The sequence below is a fragment of the Nothobranchius furzeri genome, chromosome 2 (genome assembly GCF_043380555.1).
Source record: "Nothobranchius furzeri strain GRZ-AD chromosome 2, NfurGRZ-RIMD1, whole genome shotgun sequence".
In the NCBI taxonomy this organism is placed as follows: domain Eukaryota; kingdom Metazoa; phylum Chordata; class Actinopteri; order Cyprinodontiformes; family Nothobranchiidae; genus Nothobranchius; species Nothobranchius furzeri.
Genome location: NC_091742.1, coordinates 64,265,150 through 64,287,409, shown reverse-complemented (window position 1 = coordinate 64,287,409; position 22,260 = coordinate 64,265,150). Strand labels below are relative to the sequence as shown.

General features: G+C 42.7%; 1 protein-coding gene across 12 annotated transcripts in view; it reads right to left on the bottom strand.

The window, feature by feature from the left end:
• Positions 1-22,260, bottom strand: part of inpp4ab (inositol polyphosphate-4-phosphatase type I Ab) — a 64,900-nt gene that overhangs the window by 11,458 nt on the left and 31,182 nt on the right. For 5 of the 12 annotated variants that reach the window (XM_015946635.3, XM_015946630.3, XM_054747595.2 and 2 more), the window contains 17 exons: positions 20,429-20,540; positions 20,256-20,346; positions 19,532-19,679; positions 18,894-19,024; positions 18,710-18,814; positions 18,528-18,636; positions 18,268-18,285; positions 17,298-17,484; positions 16,996-17,211; positions 16,238-16,379; positions 15,947-16,114; positions 11,081-11,113; positions 2,830-3,002; positions 805-928; positions 626-693; positions 216-415; positions 48-145 (listed from right to left, as the gene is read on the bottom strand). In XM_015946635.3, coding sequence (XP_015802121.3) covers positions 48-145; positions 216-415; positions 626-693; positions 805-928; positions 2,830-3,002; positions 11,081-11,113; positions 15,947-16,114; positions 16,238-16,379; positions 16,996-17,211; positions 17,298-17,484; positions 18,268-18,285; positions 18,528-18,636; positions 18,710-18,814; positions 18,894-19,024; positions 19,532-19,679; positions 20,256-20,346; positions 20,429-20,540 — 2,123 coding nt within the window. The remainder of the gene's footprint in view (positions 1-47; positions 146-215; positions 416-625; positions 694-804; positions 929-2,829; positions 3,003-11,080; positions 11,114-15,946; positions 16,115-16,237; positions 16,380-16,995; positions 17,212-17,297; positions 17,485-18,267; positions 18,286-18,527; positions 18,637-18,709; positions 18,815-18,893; positions 19,025-19,531; positions 19,680-20,255; positions 20,347-20,428; positions 20,541-22,260) is intronic. The other 7 variants (XM_054747596.2, XM_015946636.3, XM_015946638.3 and 4 more) reach the window with 5 other exon arrangements.

The window sequence follows — 22,260 nt, the reverse complement described above, 5'->3', positions numbered from 1 at the left end:
GATTAAACGGTTCAGACTGAAGGAAAACCAGATATTATCTGACTCACAGTCTTCAGGCAGGACTTCTTTGAACTGTTGGTAGTACGAGTTCAGCCTGGAGAGACTCTCGGCGTTGATGATTTCCTGCAGGGATGTGTCTCCAAACCTAACAGGGACAAACTCAGCTTTATCCCTGAATGGACCTCTCTGTGGTGCCTTAAAGGGGTCTGACTCACTTCTCCGCCAGCGTCTGCTGCTCGTTGATGCCAACATTGAAAAGCACCGGCTGGACCCTCAGCAGCATCCCGCTCTGGATCTCCCGCGGCAACGCGTCGAACATGGATCCCGGCAGCGGTACGCGCACGTTGAAGCCGTCTCTGTTTCCTGTGATGATGGGCAGCATGTCGGGGGCGGAGCTACCAGTGGCTTGGGTGACCTTTATGAAAGAAATAACCATTCATGAATTACTCCTAAAACCTTTCCTCAGATTTACTAAAAACACGGATCTAGAAAAGTGTTCACAGTGACTAATGGATGAAGAGTTGGGCTGGGTACTAAACACACAAATTAATCCTCATGAAACCCAAAGTCAATAAAGTTCTTTGGGCCTTCATCAGGGACATTTGGAAGGACAACGTATTTCCACCTTAAAGGTGACGTTCCGCAGATCCATGACACCGACGGTCATGTCCTCCAACATGCCGAGTTCATCCCCTGGAACACAAACGCACAGACTTAACCGACTCAGAGAGGGCAGTGTGTGTGTGTGTGTGTGTGTGTGTGTGTGTGTGTGTGTGTGTGTGTGTGTGAGAAGCTGGATCGTACCATGAGTGCTGAGCAGAGACTCAAACTGAGCCAGGAGGCCGATGGTGTAGAGCTGCCTCAGGAAGCCGTCGTCACGGAGACAGTTCCTCAATTTGATGATGAAACCGCAGATCAGAGCGGTGAGCTGAAGCAACAGAAACACAAGACACTTACTATACCTCATCTAGCTGAAGTGTTTATGACGTAAAACAGGAAATACTCACATTCCTACAAACTACAGCAGACTCGGCACATGATGAACGTTTATTTGTTTAGATTACAAATCCTCCTAACGTTTGACACCCAGTAAGTTATTATAACTGCAGAGATGTTTCTGTGTGCTGTTTGTTTGTCTCAGGGTTGTTTAACCTTTAGCAGAACTGAGCACCCATTTCTATAAGGCTCTGGCCTGCAGAAGGATCTAAAGCAGGGGTGTCAAATATACGGCCCGCGGGCCGGATGCGGCCCGCAAGTGGGTTAAATCCGGCCCGCGAGATGGTTGTGTAAACTTTATTTTCATACTTTACAATGTAGAGTGAAAATAAACTTCTTTGTGAGCAAGTTCTCTGTAATGAGTATAAATAAAACAAAGCTGCGCTCAAGGCTCACACAAGAACCTGAATCACATCCTGAAGTTGGCTGCTACTCAGGATGTGACTTCTGATGTTGATGTGCTGGTGAAAGCTAAAAGATGTTAAGTAAAATGAGTCAAATATACTTTAAGTGCTGCATGAAACTGATCTAGCCATGTGATCTGTAAGCTCTTTGAATCACTAAGGAATGTTTTTTTTATTTATAGATTTATTTTTTCTTTCAAATTTTCAAGTTCACTTCAGGTGTTGTACTTGTACTATTTTGGATACACTGTCCTCAGGCTCCAGCCTTGTTTTATGTTGATTGTATTAAAACAAAGAAAACAATCTGAAGTTTTTTTTAATTTACTGGTCCGGCCCACTTGGGACTAGATTTCCCTCAATGTGGCCCCTGAGCTAAAATGAGTTTGACACCCCTGATCTAAAGTAACCAGAAAACAAATGTATTCAGTCATATTTGGAAAAGAAGACTTCCACAGGGAAGATCTGCGAGCAGGAACTAGCACTAAGTGACTTTACACCAGAAAGAAAATCTAGTTCTTGAGTTTAAAATACACCGATCACTGATTAAGCCAATCACACCAAACATCTGCTATTTTTTTTTACTTAGGAGTATCTCTATGTTCAATCGCTGCAATCACATTTTTAAATACCACCTTAAGATTCAAGCATTTTCTAGGATCCTCAGCTCCTAACAGAACGGCGTCCTCTGCTTCGAGGGTGGAGGGGCGTTCCAGCTGTAATCACGCCTTATTAAACTCTTTATGTCAATTCTTGTAATACGGTGGCCCAGAAGGCTCAACAAAACACTTAAGAGAGCCGCTAAACAACAAAATCTACGATCAAAGCAATAATAAAACAGAAGTTAAAACATTTGAAAAAAACCTAACATAGACAGAAGTCATGCTAACACTTTAATCACGACAAAAATAAGAGTCGAGGAGAGAGTTACAGGGTAGGTACTCAACTCCTCTGCCACTTTAGCACCGTTCTGTATGAAAATGTAACTGGTAGAAACTCAACGCTTCCATTTGATAACCAAGTTAACTAAAGAAGGTTTGAGCGTTTTGCTGCTGGAAAACTAGAAATCTGAGATGAACGAACAGCAGGATGCTGGAAAACCCCTGCAGCAGCGAACTTCATGAGTCAGTAATCTGTGGTTTGGATCAGAGGCACTGCATTACTAATGACAGGTGATTCAGGTCTAACAGGTGCATAAGGTGGGCTACAAAACCTAAGCTGCTACATAAATACAATGCAGCGACTCAGAGGCTCTGAAACGTGTGAAATCTTTCATATTTTCTCTGTTGTTTTTAATAAAAATTTAAATCTGAGTTCTGCGCCTTTTTTATATTAATAGTCTGAGTCATCTGGATGGTTTGAGTTAATTTGTATGGGCGAGCATCTCTCTCTCTCTCTGTGTGTGTGTGTGTGTGTGTGTGCATGCGCTGACCGCCTGGCAGAAGACGACGTCCCGGCGGTACTGCAGCGACACGTCCATGGCGATGGTGGGGGCGCTGTCCTGCATCAGTAGGAACACCATGGACTTCTTGGCCTTGTCGCTCATCATGGCGACGCACTCGGTGAGCGTGGTGAGGAGGGGGTACAGCGCCTCGCTCCACTCACCTGGAAGCAGACAAATAGGTCGTGACAGAACCGTAAACCGGAGCAGATTTTTAGACACAGAAACAGAACACAACAATGGCGCCCGTGGTAATGTTGATCATCCCGCTAAGTCGGTGGCTTTTTGGAGATCCAGATGGAAAAAGCTGAGAGACAGCTTTTTCCATCAGGCCATCAGACTGCTGAACACTTCACAGACACCTCACCCTCACTACTGAAACTCCAACATTACACACTCCATACTGTACATTAATGCCACTGATTTGCACATACCAACCTCTGTACATTTTATATCTCTTACCTTATTGTTTACTTTATTCATTTGTTGAATATGTATGTACGCATTATACACACACTCACATGCACACACGTAGAAAAATAAAAAATAAAATACTTAGCACACACATTTAGGAATGTATATACCTTACATACTATATATATATTATTACTTAGATCAGCCATTTTTATATTTTGCTTGTTTTTACGTTATTGTATTTTGCACAACTGTTGCTGTGAAGCTCGCACACAAGAATTTCACTCACATGTACTGTACCAGTGTACCTGCACATGTGACGTGACAATAAAAGCGATTTGATTTGATTTTGACCAGAAAACTCTGGAGCACCCAGTGACTCCACCCCCTAACCAACCAAGTGATGACAGCCAAATCTACATGCCCCTTAGCCGTGAGAATAACTTGTGTATTGGAGTGCCTTAGTCAAGTCTTTCTGCATTCCAATGAAACTAAACCAAAGTTGTGCTAATTGGGCCAGGTAACGCAGGTGGTGACTGAACCAGTTCCTGTAGCCTGCGGTGTCTAATCTAGGCGTGAAAATGGATGGAAATTTTAGATTTGATAAACACGTAAGTTCTGTGCTGAGGGTTATTCTTTTCATTTGAGACCACTAGCCAAGATAAAAACATCACTCTGAACTCTTGGCTCATGCCTTTGTGGCAGCTAGAGGATTACTGTAATGCCCTGCATGCAGGTATCGCACGGTCCTGGATCTCACACCTGCAGCTGGTCCAGAACGCTGCGGCGCATCTTTCAACTGGTACTCAGAAGCATGACCATAGCTACTGCAGGGATTTCGGGTTAAATTCTGGGATGGGGAAGATAATGCTGTCCCGGTCCTCTCAGCTGTTCAGGCCTTTCAGGACTGCGCAGGTCAGCCAGGGTATCTGCAGGTTTAAGGGAGCCAAATTTAAGACTTTTTAGGACCTTTCTTAAGGCCACTTTGACCAAATTTAAGCTACTTTTGAAATTTAATTTAAGCTATAATTTCTAGCTATTGCCTGGAACCACATCGCAAAAGTGGGATTAACCATCCAGTTACCATTAAACTTGCACTTCCCCATGGCGCAAGCTCCCACTAGCTTAACCAGCTAATGTGCTCATCTAAAATTAGTCCCCTTTCACAACCAACCGAATGTGTACAGTTCTGCTTATGTAAGTATCATACACAAAAAATGCTGAATACTAACTAGAAATTCACAAAATTTAATAGAAACAAAATAATTTTGTTCATTGGGTCTTTGGTAATTTAAGACCTTTGGAAACTGTATTTAAGGATTATTTGTCATTTTTAAGGATTTTTAAGGCCTTAAATTTGGAAAAGCAAATTTAAGACTTTTTAAGGACCCGCAGATACCCTGGTCAGCATACCGAGACTGCTGCTGCAGAGAGTGATGTCACTGATCAGCACAAAAAGGCATCCACAATAACATTAAAAGTTTTTTCTGTCCCAGTATATCGTAATTTAATTCACTGTGAGGACAAGAGCAGCTGCGCGATGTCAGATGTGGCATTCAATGAGCAGAAGCTTAGTTTTTTACAACGTATTGCTTTACTCCCATTGTATGTATCATTTTTAAAGTACAGCACTTTGGTGTACGTTGTTTTTATTAGTGCTTTATAAATACATTGGAATTGGATTTGTGACCCGACAGTCGCTGACCTCGCATTTTCACCCCGGCTCGGTACGCTTCGAACCACGAAAAAGCAGATGCTGAAAAAGGCAGAGACCTCCGAGTTGTTTTTTAGAGGACATGGTTTAAAATCGCAATGTGCCAAGTAGGTAATGGCAGAAAAATGCTCATTAGGCTGCTGACCCCATGACCCAACTCCAGATAAGAGGAAGAAGGATAAGTGCGAAGCTAGGGCTAGCACTGCTGGCAATCAGACTTGGAAGACGGTTTGTGGAGGTAGGAATGAAGACGTGACGCGAAGGGGACCGGTGCTCCCAGCAACAGAAGGCGAAAATCTTTGCGTGCTGAGTGGTTTGTTTGTTCCGGTTTGGGAAAACCTTGCATAACACAGCAGGAATATCCAGCCCACTTCTTCTTATGAAGGCATCTACCTACCTCCATTAATGAATAACCCTCCTGCATTGTTAATGGGGTCAGATGGGCCTCTGGTGTATTTTTATTTTAATACTTTTTAAGGGGTGCATCACTTCACCCCTGCCAAGGCAAAAACTGTAAACGCCGTTTAACCACCCCCTGTCCTGGTGGGGTCACCTGATAGGAAAGTGGAAGGGATAAATGAATCCTGTTCTTGGATCAGTTGATGATAATTTGTCTAAGCAGATAAAACATGAATTATATTACAAAACTGGCATTGGACTACATGAGTTATACTTCTTTCTAGGAGCAGACAGATGTAATGTTTTTATACATTGGCATCAGCGGATATTTGTCCTTAGTGAATTTTAAGAGAATTTAATTTTAATGTATTTTTACGTTCACTAATAACACCTGCATGATAAATACTCTAAATTAACTTTATTTTGGGCATCTGCTTTTAACACTGAGCAGTTCACAAAGTTAAGATTTAAAGTCAAAGTCCCATTAGTTGTCACACACACTAGTGTGTGTGCGAAATTTGTTCTCCGCATATGACCCATCCCCTGAGGGAGCGGTGAGCTGCAGACACAGCCGCGCTCGGGAACCATTTGGTGGTTTAACCCCCAAGCAGGGAGGCACTGGTTTCCATTTTGTCAAAGTGTTTGGTTAACCCGACCAGGAATCGAACCCTGATCTCCCAGTCTCAGGGCGGACACTCTACCACTGAGCTGCAGTTAACAGTTCAGAGTTCAAAGATTGATTCGGCTTCAGAAATTTTGTGCATGAACTGATGTTATTAGTGGCATAAAAATAAAGTGGACAACGTCTAAAATCGACCTTTAAAACTGTCCCATAAAAATCGGCAGTACAGATCGTAGGGATGTGAATCTCAGAGCAACTCACGATTTGATTCCGATTCACGGGGTGCCGATTCGATTCAGAATCGATTCTCGATTTATTTCCGGAACTGTGCTGCTCTGGGTGGCTGCATGTTGGAGTAGCTCTGTTGACTATATGTAAGTTTTGCCTTTTCTTGGGCATTTTTTTCTTCTAGTTTCTCAAGAAAAACTGTATTTTTTGGACACGTTACTGTTCTGTTTCTGGTGCTGTGAAGCTTGGAGGATTTTTACTGCTATTTTTTTTTAGCTTTTTTCACTTTTTGAGCATTTGTTGTGATGCGTAACCATGGCAACAGCGCTGGCGCTCCATACACGCACACCACGCACAGCGAGTAGGGCACCACGCTGGGGGAGGGGCACCAAATGCAAGCTTATGAAAAAATAATGTATATATATATATATATATATATGATAAAGACAGATTTCAATTAGAAGATGTGCAAAGCAAGTTAACAGCATGTTTACAGAGAGAAAACAATACAAAAAGGAAAGGAGATGGACCGTGTCCACTTTTCACTCTCTGTCCGGGGCGTCCGGCCTGGGGGTTCTTGTAGTGATGAAAATGTCCGGCTTTTCATCCAGGAGCAGGGATGGGGGAGCTGTATATCCTACACATCCAGGGAAGCCGGAAAAAAGTTTTCTACCTATAGGTAGAATCATAGGTACATCATTTATGGACTCTTTTGAGCAGAGAGCAGAGAGCACAGACAGCAGCACAGCGCTGATCGTTGTTGCGCAGCGATTCAGGCAGCTGCGTCCAGCGCACGGTCCATTCTCAAAGTGGCGCAACCAAAAAACTATAATTTACACACGATCGTTCATGTCCACACATGTTCTCTACTTTCAGTCTTATTTGTGCCTGGAGCGCTCTGCTACTGCGGAGCTCATCACCTGTGCTGTGGTGATTTCACCTCACTGACGCAGCATCGAAACGCGCTCTCCGCTTTGCGGTCAGGAGATCCCTTTGATCTGCTCAAAAGTAACTGATGAGGTGAAAAAGTAAGAATCCAGGCAACAGGTTTTCTGGAGAGTTTAGAGGAGATGCAAGAAGATGAGAGACAGACAGGACAGGAAAATAGTTTAATAAAAACAAGAAAACTAAACAAAGTGTTGAAAAGTAAAATGTAGGTAGATTTATCTCCACTACACGTTTTTACCTGTATAAAACAATAAGTTACACACACGTAATATTTATACATCTGATACAGCTCAGATCACCTTCAAAACTCAGTCACACACCCAGGGCCGTTTCAAGACATTTTGGGGGCCAAGGCAAAATGTGACGTCATAGGCACAGATCCCCTGTCCTCTTTTTTGGAAATGGAAATATGATCACCCTATATTAAACAAACTGTCCACCCGGGCTTTTGCGCTGAACAGAGACGCTTCGCTGCCTATGACTTTGAACGTCAGTTGAGAGTCAGTCTCATGCAGACTGACCAGTGAAGAGAGGGCCTCAAGTTAAGACCCTCTCCTCATTGGTCAGTCCACACGAGGTGGGTCAAAGGTTACCCTGAGAGGGTTACGCGATGTCAGGCATTCAAGTATTGAGTATATTTACTGCATACTACAGTAAAATATTCTGTATGTGACCATATTATGGTGATCCTTGGGTCGTGATGATGGAGCCCTTGAATATTGTTGCCCAGGGTACAACAAAGTGTTAATCTGGCCCTGCCTACCGGGCGTTCATTAGTAGCTGAGTGAGAGAGGCTGAGAGGGAGAGAAACTCAGAGAAGCTTTAGAGCTTTTTTTATTGCTGGAGAAAAAACGTAGCAAGTCATCATCTTCCTAAATGCAGTTATTCTCTTCTGAATCAGCACTTCTTTAAAGAAGAAATAGTTAAATTCAACAAAGGGAAATATCCTTTTATTCAGCCTGTTCATGTGACTTGTATCAAAAAATAAGTCTGAACAGTGTTAAAGGTTGTTCATCTAAAAAATAGACCTTGAAGAGTTTGAAGATGTTTTTTGTTTTAATAAGTTCATCTTAAAACATCTTTCTCAAGTAAAATAAAGTTTCCCCTGTGAGGTCAGATAGGCCCATCTGTGCTGTTTTGTAACAGAAATACCACAAAGCCTTTGTGCTTAGGGCACCAAAATAGCTAGCAATGGCCCTGCATGGCAACAAGCTGGTTTACAATCGGGAGCAGCTGATTAACATTGGAAAGGCTGAAATATTACCTCAACTGAAGCCACAAATCCCAAATGAGCTAAAACGCAAGAAGCGTGGATGCAGAGCGGGAGCAAAACGGAGACAGTGAGAGAGGAAATTCAAACCATCTCTTCCATCGATCATAATGGGCAATGTGAGATCACTGGCCAACAAGATGGAGGAACTCCAAGCCCTTTCAAGGACTCAGGCAGAGTTTCGGCAGTTTCGGAACCACTGGAGGAGATGATGCAAAGAAGGATTCTCCAGAAAATCAAGAAAAGTATGGACAACCCTGAGCATTCTCTTCACAAGACTGTCCGACAACAGAAGAGTGTCTTCAGTCAGAGGCTTCTTCAGTTTCGCTGCAACACTGACCGCTACTGGAGATCCTTCCTGCCAACAGCCATTGTAATATACAACAACTCTTTGATGACTTGATTACTCAGTAGCGGTTTTAGGCACGGGCAGACAGGGCAGTTGCCCGGGGCGGCATTTTTTCATGACACAAAAGGGGCGCACAAGCGCGGAGTAAAAAAAAAAAAAAGGAAATCTGCGCCGCACCGAGGTTTTCTATTCTATCTGTCATATGACAGTGTCTGGATTGGAAACAGCAAGTTGGCGCCCCCTGCAGCTGCAGGCGCTCCTGCTGACTGAGAACGTTCACGTGCACCGTGTGTCTATGAAGAACAGGAAGGGGAGGGGTGCGGCGGGGGAATTCACCTCTGCGTCTTTCCCAAATGAAATGAGCGTGCAGGGGCTGAATCAACTGTATTAACATGGCTAAAGTCAATCACATCTTAACGTTCTTCCATATTTCATTCATAATATCATAAACACAGGCCTATCATTCTTTCAGGTTTCTCTGAATTGTGTGAAATGGCCGAATAAAAAAAGGAAAAACAAAACGATTTTGTGGTCACCCCCCCCATCAAGGTCAAATAGTTTAGTCCTGACTAAAGGAAACTTACTGAGTCAAGAGCCAAACAGAAGAGATGAACATAAAAAGGCTAAAACCACCAGGTGCCCCATTCAGGGGGGAAAAAAGAAAAAAGAGGAGAAAGATAAAGGTATGTAGCTCTCATGATGAATGTTTTCAATTTTTTGAACCAGTTAACTGGGATTTTAACGGTTAAATGCGGTCAACTAATTGCTAACAGAGCTAATAGGGCTGAAATATTGAAACGAATATTCAAATGGTTCGAAAAAAGTCCTTGAATCATTTTTTACTGATTCAAACTAGGATTTGTTAAATGCTCGCTGCAGCCTGTGGCCTGCCTGAACAACAACAAACATGTTGATCATGTTCACATAATAATAAATAAAACAACTCTACAAGCAGAAGAAAACACCCCAGTCACCACTAACTATCCTGGTTATTTATTGCAGATGGCTGCACTGATTTTTTTTTTTACATGATTTGTTCTGTAAAAGTTGGCATTTTTGTTAGTCTACAGTTTTTTATGTCAGTTTAAATTACAATTTCAGAGGCAATTCTAAAATATTATGGATCATGATAAAGATCTATTGGAGATCTACCCCAACTTTTGGACTGCTCTGCCAGTCACTGTGGCTCAAGCTGAGAGGAGCTTTTCAAAACTTGATCAAGTCATACCTGAGGTCACCTGTGTTTCAGGGGCGGCTCACTCACCTGGCTCTGATTAGTATCAATCACTCAGTAGGGGAGCAGATTTCATGTGATGACATTATTTATGACGTTGCATCAAGATTAGGTTTTAATTTTAGTTTGTGTTTTCTATTCTAAGTGCAATGCTGTAGTGATTATCTTTAGTTTGTTATGTGTGAAATATTTTTGCTATTTAGAATATTTATTATCTATTATGTTCATATATTCTTAATATTTAGTTATTGTTTGTTTTTGTATATTTGATTCTATATATACTGATACAGTATATAATGTATAGTGCTTTACATTCTGACAACTTCATAGTAATTAATGTAAATATGTGCAACTTAGAAAAATGAATGTTCAATAGTCGTTCTAATAAAACATGCCGGTTTGTAGAAAACATGCGTGTGTTCATGCAGGTGGGGTGGTGTGGTGGTGGTGGGGGGGTGGTTGGGGGGGGGGGGCGCTCAAAGGGGGCCTCGCCCGGGGAGTAATTCGATGTAGAACCGCCACTGTGATTACTATTATTATTATTCTGAGCTACTACAGCAATCAATTTCCCTCTGGGATTAATAAAGTATTTTTGAACTGAATTGAATTAAAAGCCAACTTTAGTCATTACTTTTTGATGTTAAACGTAGATTTAGGTTTAGTTATCTTGGTGTTTAGCATCCTGTCTCATCACTAGGAAGAGCTGTTCTGCCATGGATTCACTTTTAAAGGTGGCCGCAACAGCAAACCTAGCTTTGAAAAATGGCTCCAAGTCTGTCAGATTTAGAGATATTCAGCTAAATATTAGAGTCCTTCACCACACGCTTGTGCATAAAATGATGTTCAACAACCACAACTCATGTATTTCTCAAAAAGTGTAAAAATTGTTATCTAGTGCGTGACGGCATAGCTACCTGGTTGTGACCTGGTGTGTGACTTGTGCTGCCGCAGAGAACAGGTTGTTTGAATAATTACAGGTGTACTCAACTCTAATCCTTAAAATGCACGTTACACTAGCTCTGCTGCACAGCTCACACAATACACGTAGGACTGGCAGCTCTTACCTGGGTACGCCTCCTCAGCACAAGGGCTTCCATCTGGAAGAAGGGGTGGAGGATCAACATGCATGGTTAGCGGAAGCACAGAGGACACACGCAGAAAACACAGCAGACCGCGGTCAAAATGTAGGAAAAACAATTAACTCCTAGAGGCTTCTCCTGCCTCTAAACGAGTCCTTTTCCCCATAATCCTGCAAACCTTAGTCCAAAATAAGAGTTTGGAGGCCTTTGTCCGCGGTTTGCAAACAAAAAAAGCACAAATATTCAAATATAGCTGCTGGACGTTAACACTGACAACAACAAACATGGGGAAAAAAACGTTTCAAAAGGTCTGTGTGTGTGTATTTATATTTGTGTGTGTGTGTGTGTGTGTGTGTAACTCTTGATTTGTAACTTGTGTTTACATTTTCGTGTGTAACTTCAGCTCCTACACATACAAATCATTGAGCACACACATCACCTGGTACACACGGACAAAACTACACTACACACAGATCAGTTTACAAGTACAAAAATCTTTTTGAGACTCTTTTCCCACCTGACTGATTTGTGCGTACATGGTGCGTTCGAATGCTGGGTGGAAGCTGGGAAATTAGAATTTCCTTTGGAATTAGTCTAAATTTGTGTTGATGGGACAAATCTGTTTTTCTGTGGAAAAATATTGTATCTCAGGATCCTGTAGTTATAAAAGATAGACGTTAATATTCTAAAATAGTTTATTTAGACATTTGTGTTCATGAGCCATGAAAACGTAGCCATAAGAAATGATTAATAAATGGCAGAGTGGTGCTCTGACTGGAAAAAGCAGGGTTCAAACCGGGAGAAGGCACAAGAAGAAGGTGCGGGGTCATAGGGCGCCTAAGCCACACCCGTATACTTTCGGACCCCGGAAGAATGAAAAAATGAACGCAAGTCAACGGTGCTAAAACGCTCTTTTCTAACTCTGCTTGTTTTGTGCCATGGATTCCACATATGATGTCCGTGAATTTTGACGACACATTTTGATTCCAAGAACTTCGAAGAATTTTCTAACGAGGGGAAATGCTATTTTAGGTTTAGTGTGAAAATAAGTCCAGGACTACAAATGCGCTTCACGAAAGTGACGTCATCCAACCAGAAACAGAGAAAAACAGAGAGAAAGTGGCTGTAAGTTCAGCAAACATCGAATCCTTCCTTCAGGAGGAAAGAACCACCATAAATCTTGTCATGTGGTAAGTAGCGGCTACGCTAGAGGAGAGGAGATTCTGTGGTGATGTCACATATGTGAGGTGCTGATGTAGTCATGCTAATTATAAACGTTTACAAGCTGATAAATCTCAAAGTATGTGACTGGCGTGGTCGAAACACCCATCATTAGTTTTCATTTAAATAGCAGTACAACACGTGTGATCCAGGGCATAAGGCAAAGCGGATGAGAAAATAACGTTTTTAGCCCCGTTGACTTACATTCATTATGTCGTTCTTCTGGGGACCCGTGAGCCGACCGGAAAGGGAGGAGACTTCTGCTCCCTATCGTGATCTTTGCTCTGAAGTAAAAGTTACACCTGCACACTTTGCAGTCTGGTTATAACGAGACAGCGATTACTTTAGACCAGTGGTTCCTAACCTGGGGGTCCCGACCCCCACAAGGGGGTGCCAAAGCCTCTCAGTGGGTCGCCAGGACCTCTCCACTTTAAGGGGTTAAAATGTAATTTATTACTTGTTTACAGCCTGCATTTTGCTCACTTCTTTTTTTCCTGAGTGAAGAGTTTACTGATATTAAGACAGGAAATAATTAGTACAGAAAGAGTAACACACTTTTAAGAACATTTTGCTCAGCTCACTGTTTTATTTTCAAATGTCAAAAGTTCATTAAAGATGGGACTGGTTGATTAATCACAGCCTTTACAGTAAATAATCTAGTATAAACAGTAATATACGCATTTAAGTACATTTTGCTCAGTGTATTTTTTATGTGTCAAACGTTTATTGAAAGGAATGATTGATTTATCAGTGTTTACAAGAAACAATGTGTTCAGAAAAGTAATACAAACTGTCAAGCACATTATGCTCTGTTTGGTTTTGTTAATGACTTTGTTCCGTACTGGAGCCTACTATTACTGGTATCTATTGAATCAAAGCATATTAAAATGTGCTTGAACAATTTGATCATTTCTTAATACTGTTTGTACTGGAAGAGAGAATGGGAGGGGGTCGTCAGAAATTTTACTGGTAAAAAACCCTTGGGAAAAAGGTTGGGAACCACTGCTTTAGACCACATGTGTCAGACACAAGGCCCGCGGGCCAGATGCGGCCCGTGGAGCATTTTTATGTGGCCCACGAGATAAATATCAAAAATATATTAAAACTGGCCCGCTGACCGATTTTACCGCAAAGACTTCAACTCCCATGATGCTTTGAAGCGCCCCCTCCTTTGTGTTTTTTCCAGCACCTGCAACCGGTGTCTGCAGCTCCGCTGTCTCGGACAAACTAACCACTCCTCTCACTCAGCGCTGAGTTCACTCAGCTATTTTCTGACGTTGAAGCCCAGAAACGGAGATTCTAGCCGCTCAGTAATGTGTTCACGACTAAAAGAGAAAGTTTTCAAACTAACGTCCAGACAGAGCTGATATAACTCCAGCGAGCAGTGACACGCTCAAACCAGCATGACTCTGTGGCTGCTGTCGTGTTTCCTCCCCGACACACAACAACGTGGTCAAGCTGCTCAGACATGTTCATCAGCACAAACATATGTGAGCACCTGTTGTCATCTAATGTTGTCATTATCATGATGAAGATGAACAAAACAACAGGAGTCTCCTCCTCAGCTCAGATCAACCCCATGATGCAGGTATCTGGCTGGAACAGGTGAGCATCACAGTAAACCAGTGGAGCAAACTGAGCTTTAAATATGTTGGTTTTATGCTCTTTTTCTGCTCCAAAACATGAAAGTTAACAGGTGAGATGTTGCATTTTCATTTAAGATGAAATGATATTTTTATTTTGTTGTTGGCCCGTGAGAAAAGGTTTAACCTACAGTAAACAGGAAGTGGAAAGGCTGCAGATGGATGAATAGAATAGAAAATCCCTTTATTGTTCCTCAGTGGGGAAAGCTAGATGTCACAGCAGCGATGACACTTATTACAGGAGAAAAAAGGAGAATAAAAAACAAGAAAAATGAATAAACAAGAAAACATAAATCCTGAATAATTTTAAAAATGCTGATTATACCACAAGTAATGAATACCGCTGATGTGTTTTATTTAAAACTGACTTGCTCGTGTGTAATTTGGTTATTCCACATTCAGTGTTAAAGCAGAAATAAGTTTGTTTCCAAATTTAAAGGTTCAAAATTGCATACATGTTGATAAAGAAAACGTGCAAATTTGCCGTCACTTTTTCAAAAAATATTAAGTTTGGCCCTCGACTCCGTCCCAGAGTTTCATTTCGGCCCAGTGTGAGTTTGAGTTTGACACCCCTGCTTTAGACCATTTCAGATGTTTTATAGGACTGACAGATTGATACTGTGTTAGCAGGCGCTAACGTCTGTGTGAGCTAAGCTATGTTAGCCATTACAAGCGGTTGTGAACATAGGTGTGAATAAAGAATAGTGCTTGTGCTCTGTAAGACGAATAGAATGATTTAGTTGCATCGCCAGACTTGCATTTGAATTTGTTCAGATTACATCAAGGGCAAAAATGCTGCTTAGCATTGTGGTTTAGCTTGGTTAGCTTACAGCCTCTTTAAAATCCACCTAATAAGGATGGTTTTAAATTATTTAGAAACTTCATTGCACAACTCTACTGACTTGCCTGTCAAAATGTGTGGTTTTGAATGCACCATAAACCCTGATGAAGGTAAAAAAAAAATTCACTGAACAAGTCAGACCACAACTCCCAGCATGCACCAAACAAGGAAACGCTTCTCGGGCCAGTTTGTGTGTGTGCACAATAACATTAGGGAGTTTACATATTATTGTACAGACACATAAACTGGCCCAAGAGCCACTTCCTTGTCTGGGGACGATGTGTCAATCTTTCAGACCTATAAAACATCTGAAATGGTCTAAAATAATAGCCGTGTCATTATAACCTGACTGCAAAGCATGCTGGACTTACTTTTACTTACTTCAGTGGAAAGATCACCAGGACACCGTACCATCTTCTTGTGCCTTCTCCCGGTTTGAACCCTGCTTTTTCCAGTCAGAGCACTACTCTGCCATTTATTAGTCATTTCTTATAACCCTTTGGCTATGTTTTCATGGCTCACGAACACAAATGTCTAAATAAACTATTTTAGAATATTAAAAATCACATGTACGTCTATCTTTTATAACTACAGGATCCTGAGATACTATATTTTTCCACAGAAAAACAGATTTGTCCCATCAACACAAATTTAGACTAATTCCAAAGGAAATTCTAATTTCCCAGCTTCCACCCAGCATCCGAACGCACCATGTACGCACAAATCAGTCAGGTGAGAAAAGAGTCTCAAAAAGATGTTTGTACTTGTAAACTGATCTGTGTGTAGTGTCGTTTTATCCGTGTGTACCAGGTGATGTTTGTGTGCGTGCTCAATGATTTGAGTGTGTAAGAGCTGAAGTTACACACGAAAATGTTAACACAAGTTACAAATCAAGAGTTACACACACACAAAGCTTTAGTTACGCAAACACAAATCTAGATACACACACACACACAGACTTTGTGAGACTTTTTTCTCCCCGTGAACAAAGCGGACATGTTTGATAGTGTTTGAGGCCCAGCTGATTTTAAACACCTGCCCTGTGGAAACTAGTCAGGCTAGAAGCTGAGGAGAAAACCAGCGAGGAGCTTGTTCAGGTCACACGACTCACAGGAGAGAGAAAACGAAGCAGGAAAATGAACGTACGGCTTTCCTGTTCGGGGCTGGGGGGACGTGCAGAAGAGGGGGCGGGAGGAGAGGAAGAGTGTGGCGGTGATGATGAGGAAGGTGAAGGTGGATCAGAGGATGATGGAGGAGGGGGGTCCTGGGACAAACTTCCTGGGTTGATCCAGAAAGCTCGTTTTTTACTTTCACCTTTTCACAGAGAAGTCGCACAGATGAACCAACAAAGTCACTCATTTATTTAGTTTCATTGCAACTGAAAGACGAGGAAGGTCAAAGGTCAAACTTTAGAACAGAAAGGAGAGCCGATGTCACCTTTCTTACTGCTGCCACCCTGCTGGTCACGCTGGACGCTGTCCTGACTGTCGACGCTGGGCCTCCTCTGCTTCTGGAGCAGCTGGTCCACTCGCTGAATAATGCACTCCAGAGACTTGTCCACATTTACCCACACCTTTTCCTGAGGACGCCAAAAGAGCACCATAATTAGGCGTCATATAGATCCATAAATAAATATATAAAATGCTTTTTCATTTTATTTTTCTCTATCTTTTATTTGAAGTACGGAACACTAAAAACATTTTTTAATTATTATTTCTGATTATAATGAGTCACTCTGAGTTTTTCCGGCAGAATGAACATAAAATAGTCTCCTACACCTGTCTCCTGCATTAGCATCTGATAGAAAGTAGACGGTGAAACTCTAGGATTAGAAAAGCCTGACAGATCTACGTCACATGGACTCACCCATCTTGACTCACGACAGGGAAGGCTGTTGGTGCACAATCCAGGAAACAGCAGAGAACGTTTCAGCTAGCGGAAGCTAATCATTAGCGTTAGCAACTCCACCACACAGCAGAACTCCTCCAGGCTTGTGTTATTTGTGGAGATGAAACATCAACGTTGCAGAGCAGTCAGTGGTAGAGCTGCGTTGCTGTTAGCCAATCGGAGGTGAGATGTCCACATTTCAGGAAATACGACTCCAAATCCTGTCGTCTGAAGCTACTTTCTCCTCCGAAGAGGCAATTTTCTACTTGTTTCTGTCTCTTCGTTCCAAGTTTCTGTGAATAACTTACCCACTCCTCTTCGTGCCAGTCCACATGCAGAGACGATCGGCTGTTGCATCCGCTCCACTTGGCCAGCAGCGTGTCCTGGTCGTTGCGGAGAACAACTTGCTCCGATTCCGCAGAAGGAGATGCTTTGGAAGCAATGTACTCGGGTCGTGCTGCGTTTAGCGCCTGGATGGCTAAAGTCAGCAGCTTACAGTCACACACTGTCACCAGCTGACGAGTCTGACCAAGTGAGAGGAGAGGTTTCAGTAAAATTAAAAGGCAAATTTTAGGAATGAAGTCATCAAAAATATGTAAAAGTTTCATACCTTATCAGTCAGAATGGCAAGCGTCCTCTCCAGCCCACTGGCGGACCGGTCTTTGGCGGCCCGGGAAAGCCTCTCTGCGTAGTAGTTGACCTGAGTCTTGAGCGTGTTGATATGGGCGATGATCTCTTTGGCTCGGACAATTTCCTGTGGTAAGTAGACGATGGACTGAGAGCTGGAGATGGCGCTGCTGCAGGGTGAAAAGAAAACATTATCAGAGCGTATGCCGATGACAACCATCTATGTCTGATGGAGTGTACCGCTCTGTCTGAGAGGGGCTGTTAAAAACCAAAGGGAGAGGAGTCTCTAAGACATGAACAGACAAATATAGAGTCTGCATGCACATGCCTGCTGCTTGTGGTGGTTTTTCAGAAGCAAAACAGGACTAATGAAGAGGCTTTTTATGACGATTAGACACGTCTTCGTGAAAGTCATTTGTACCTGGCCTTTCCACCGAAAGTGTAAGCATTGCATAACGTCAGCAAAACGTAGCACGCAGCAATTAGCTGCAATAAGTTTTGATGGGTGCATTTTCACTGGCCAAGGTGCCTCACGTTTTGGAGCCCAGAAGCATAAGGATGCGTCACTTAAGCTAAATTTATGCTTCAGGTGTAGCTTTTACGCATTTTTCTTCCAGAACACGTCAAACTCAGCAGTTCAGACAGAGCCAGACAGGAAGTCAAACACAAAGGCAGTATGGAACATCCGGAAACTTTCAAAGTGAAAGACAAGTACTGACTTCCAGTTGCTCACAGATAAAATGTGTCTATTAAAAAAGGAGCAGCTTACGCATCTTGTGGAAAGGCCTGGTTAAAAGCTAAAGCTAGTTAAACTTGAGTGCAACATTGACAAATCGGTTACATCTCATGATAAAACGTGGGGATTTGTTCGACAGCTCAAACAGTCAGTGGCACTGTTGGTGGTGGTGGTACGAGATGGTGAAACGCTCAAACACAAACAAGCTAAAACTCACCATCCCTCCTCATAAACGCTGACCCAAAAGAAGTAAAACAACAAAAAGAAGAAGAAGCCATAAAACCAAAGAGCAGAACTAAAGCAGGGATTTAGAAAACGAGTTCACTTCACGTAAAAATCAAATTAGCTGCTGTAAAACATCTGAAATGATGACTAATACTTTTACAGAACACCCCATCAAACTAAATATGAATGAAGCAAATAATACAATTTCAAAGATATCAGCTGCTTTTGCTGCCATCACTAAACCCCACTTACTGTTTCTTTGCCTCCTCAAACTTCTGGACGAGTTTCCTCAAACCTCCGTTTTTAAAGCCCTGGCAGTGAGCGGCCGGGGCGCCGATCGTTATCACGTCGTACGTGTGGTCTGGTGTGACAGAACACCAGCGTTAGAATGAAGAGAGGCGAAACACAGATGGACCTGCGGGTTGGTGTCTCACCAGAGCCCAGCACGTCCTGAACCCTCATCCTCTGAACGTGGAGGTTGGTCGGCATGAACTCCAGCTTCTTATCAGACTTCAGTTTACTGGCTTTAAACGACGGACCTGACGTGATCAGATCCAAGGAGGTTAATCACATCCTCTTTAGGAGTTGCAGACATTAAAAGCTGCTGCAGACACACACCTCTGTAGTTGTTGAGGTCGGACAAAGTCTCCTGGTAGCCGGTTAGTATGGACTGGTGCTGAGAGACGATCTGTCTCCGCAGACACTCCCAGCAGGGGGACAACTCTCCCAGTTCGTCCAGCTCACACACACTGAACACAAACATCAGAGGAGGAAAAGCTCATGGCCCTTGTTCATTGCGTTTTAGGTTATTAAAAAGCAAAACACAAAAAAGAACAGCTTCATAAGTCAGACAATGACAGATTTTTTTTCATAATATCTGAAAATTATTTTATTTGTTTCGATTGTGCGGACAAAAATAAGCAGAGGTATTAATGCAGGAGAAGGTGAAATGCCTGCAGCTGAATCCTGAATGATGTTGGAACAGCCTGAGGTAGATATATTAAAAAAAAACACTGAATAAAAAGAATAACTTCCCCCCAAAACCATCAAAGCGTTATTTTGTCAAAAAGGTTCAAAGCTTGTGTGAAAAAGGGAAACTTAAGAGATATAAAAAAAGAAAAATCTGAAAAGTTCGAATAAAATCTCCTAAACTACAGCATTTCTGAAATAAAAAAGTAAAAAAATAAATGTTTCAAAAGCCAAATCAAAGTTTTAGAGTTTGAGCTCGGGTAAAGGTTACAGGTGTGTGTCTGTACCTGGCTCTGTCCTCCTCCAGCAGCAGTTTGATGAACTGTTGGGGAACGTTGAGCGACAGGACGCTTTCTGCCATCTGCTCCAGAACCCGCAGGTGATTCCCTTCAGTGGTGGGGAACCGGTACATCCTGGACATGGTGCCTCCAAACACTGAGCCAATCACACATCAGCAGAGTTTTACCAGCTGTTGTTTTTCATTCACAACAGAAATGTGTACTTCATATCTGAGTAATTGGATTATTGTTGCTAAATGAGGCAAAAGACAGAATTAGATTAGGGCACAATGAAACTGTCACTCTGCTTTTCTAGCTACATTTAAAGGTTGAGTGACTTCCTTCATGTAACTGAGTGTCTGAGGTGGTGCCAAACAAACAGAGCTGGCACTCCTTTGTGAACTCACCGTGCTTGCTGGAGGAGTTTCTTCCTCCTCACCTAGGTTATTTCTCATCACAAGTGTGTAGCAACAAAACAACACATTGAGGAAAAATGTAAAAAGCTGGTTTTTGTGTTAGAGCAGAAACGACAGATCTGACTCCTTCCATGCTGTCGTTCTTTTTTTAAAACACAGAAACGGTTTCGTTACCTGTTTTGTCGCTACGGCGAAACGTAGCGACAAAACAGGTAACGAAACCGTTTCTGTGTTTTAAAAAAGAACGACAGCATGGAATTAGAACTAATACACAGCAAGAACACACCTAAGAAGATCTGACTCCTGTTGTTTTGTACCTGAACGCAGCAGCGCGTCTTTGCTCAGCGAGGCGTATTTGATCCGGACTCCCATCGCCTCAGTCAGGCTCTCGTCTACGGCCAGAACCGTCTGCAACAAACGCAATCACTCAGCTCCACCTTTTCCCGCTGAAACTGAAGTAAACATCTTTGCTAGAAGAGCTGTCCCCCACCCGGCCGTTGATGATGTCTGGTAGATGTCCGACTGACATCCTCTGATCTGTCCTCTCCTCCATCTGCCAGGCCGCCACCGTGATGTTCCCCACATGCTTGTTCTCTGCTGACCTGTTGATCCAACACACAGCTGTAAGCAGGATGCTCATTTTGACCCACTTTCCAACGGTTAGGTTTGCTTTTGTCTTACAGTGGAGTCAGACAAAAAAAAGGTGGCAGAACAAGGGCAAAACACACCGATTGTGTGTGACGGATCAAAAATACAGCTCCATTTTTATAAATTATCACTCCTTAATGTGGTATCCAACATTAGTTGCCATACGCTTCCATTTTCACGCGTCACTATTCCCCTTATTCTTTTTCTCCAGGCACCAGTAGCAGCTCTTCTCTGCTTTTATAGCAGTACAGTCAGTCCATAACTAATACGTCAATTGCAAGATGAAGTTGAATTAGTTATTTTTTATTTCCTTTATTTGCAAAATAGAAAGAGATAGAATAAACTGTACAACAGTATATATTGACTTTATTTTTTCTGATGTTAATCTATTTCACTATGATTTTATGACTTTGGTTTATTTTGTTTTGATCTATATGAAGCACTTGGTGATTCTATGTCTGTGATAAGTGCTATATAAATAAAATGCCCTTACTTATAAAATTATTAAAATTACAATGCTGGAGAAGATGAACGCCCGTGAGGCTTATCTGAAGCCTCCACCAAAAACCTACAAATCATAAAATTATGGATTACAAGAAATGAAGACAATAATAAAAGAGAGTCTGGGGATTTGCTAAATAATGCACAATTAATTCCCTCCTTTAATCAAATTAATTATTTAAAAAAGTTTTTTAACTGGTCACAGAGGCAAAAACCCGAGCATGGGAATAGCTTACTGAAACCATGGAACAAGACTTCCGTACGGCTTCGAGGAGATTCTGGTCCACCATCCGGCGCCTCAGGAGGGGAGAGCAGTGCGCTACCAGCACTGCTTTTAGTGGGGACGGTGTGCTGCTGACCTCTACTCAGGACGTCGTGGATCGATGGGAGGAATACTTCGAAAACCTCCTCAATCCCACTGGCATATCTTCCAGTGAGGAAGCAGAGTCTGGGGACTTTGGGTTGGACTCTCCAATCTCTGGTGCTGAGGTCACTGAGGTGGTCAAAAAGTTCCTCAGTGGCAAAGCTCCAGAGGTGGTTGAGATCCGCCCAGAGTTCCTTAAGACTCTGGATGTTGTGGGGCTGTGTTGGCCGAAGCGGCTTTGCAGTATCATGTGGACATTGGGGGCAGTTCCACTGGACTGGCAGACTGGGGTGGTGGTCCCCTATTTAAAAAAGAAGGATTGTAAAGTGTGTTCCAACTACAGAGGGATCACACTGCTGAGCTTCCTTGGTAAGGTCTATTCAGGGATTTTGGAGAGGAGGGTCCGGTGGATTGTCAAACCTCGGATTCAAGAGGAGTAATGTGGTTTTCGTCCTGGCCGTGGAACACTAGACCAGCTCTATACCCATAGGGGGGTCGTGGAGGATGCATGAGAGGTCGCCTAACCACTCTACATGTGTTTTGTGGATTTGGAGAAGGCGTTCGGCAGCGTCCCAGCGACCCTCAGCTCCTCTAAATCTGAGACCATGGTCTGAAGTCAGAAAAGGGAAGAATGCCTTTTCCAGGTCAGGGATGAGGTCCTACCCCAAGTATCTCAAGGGCTTGTTCATGAGTGAGGGAAAGCTGGAGCGCGAGATCGATAGGCAGATTGGTGGTGCGTCTGCAGCGATGCAGGGGTTGTACCGGTCTGTCATGGTGAAGAGAGAGCTGAGCCAGAAGCCAAAGCTCTC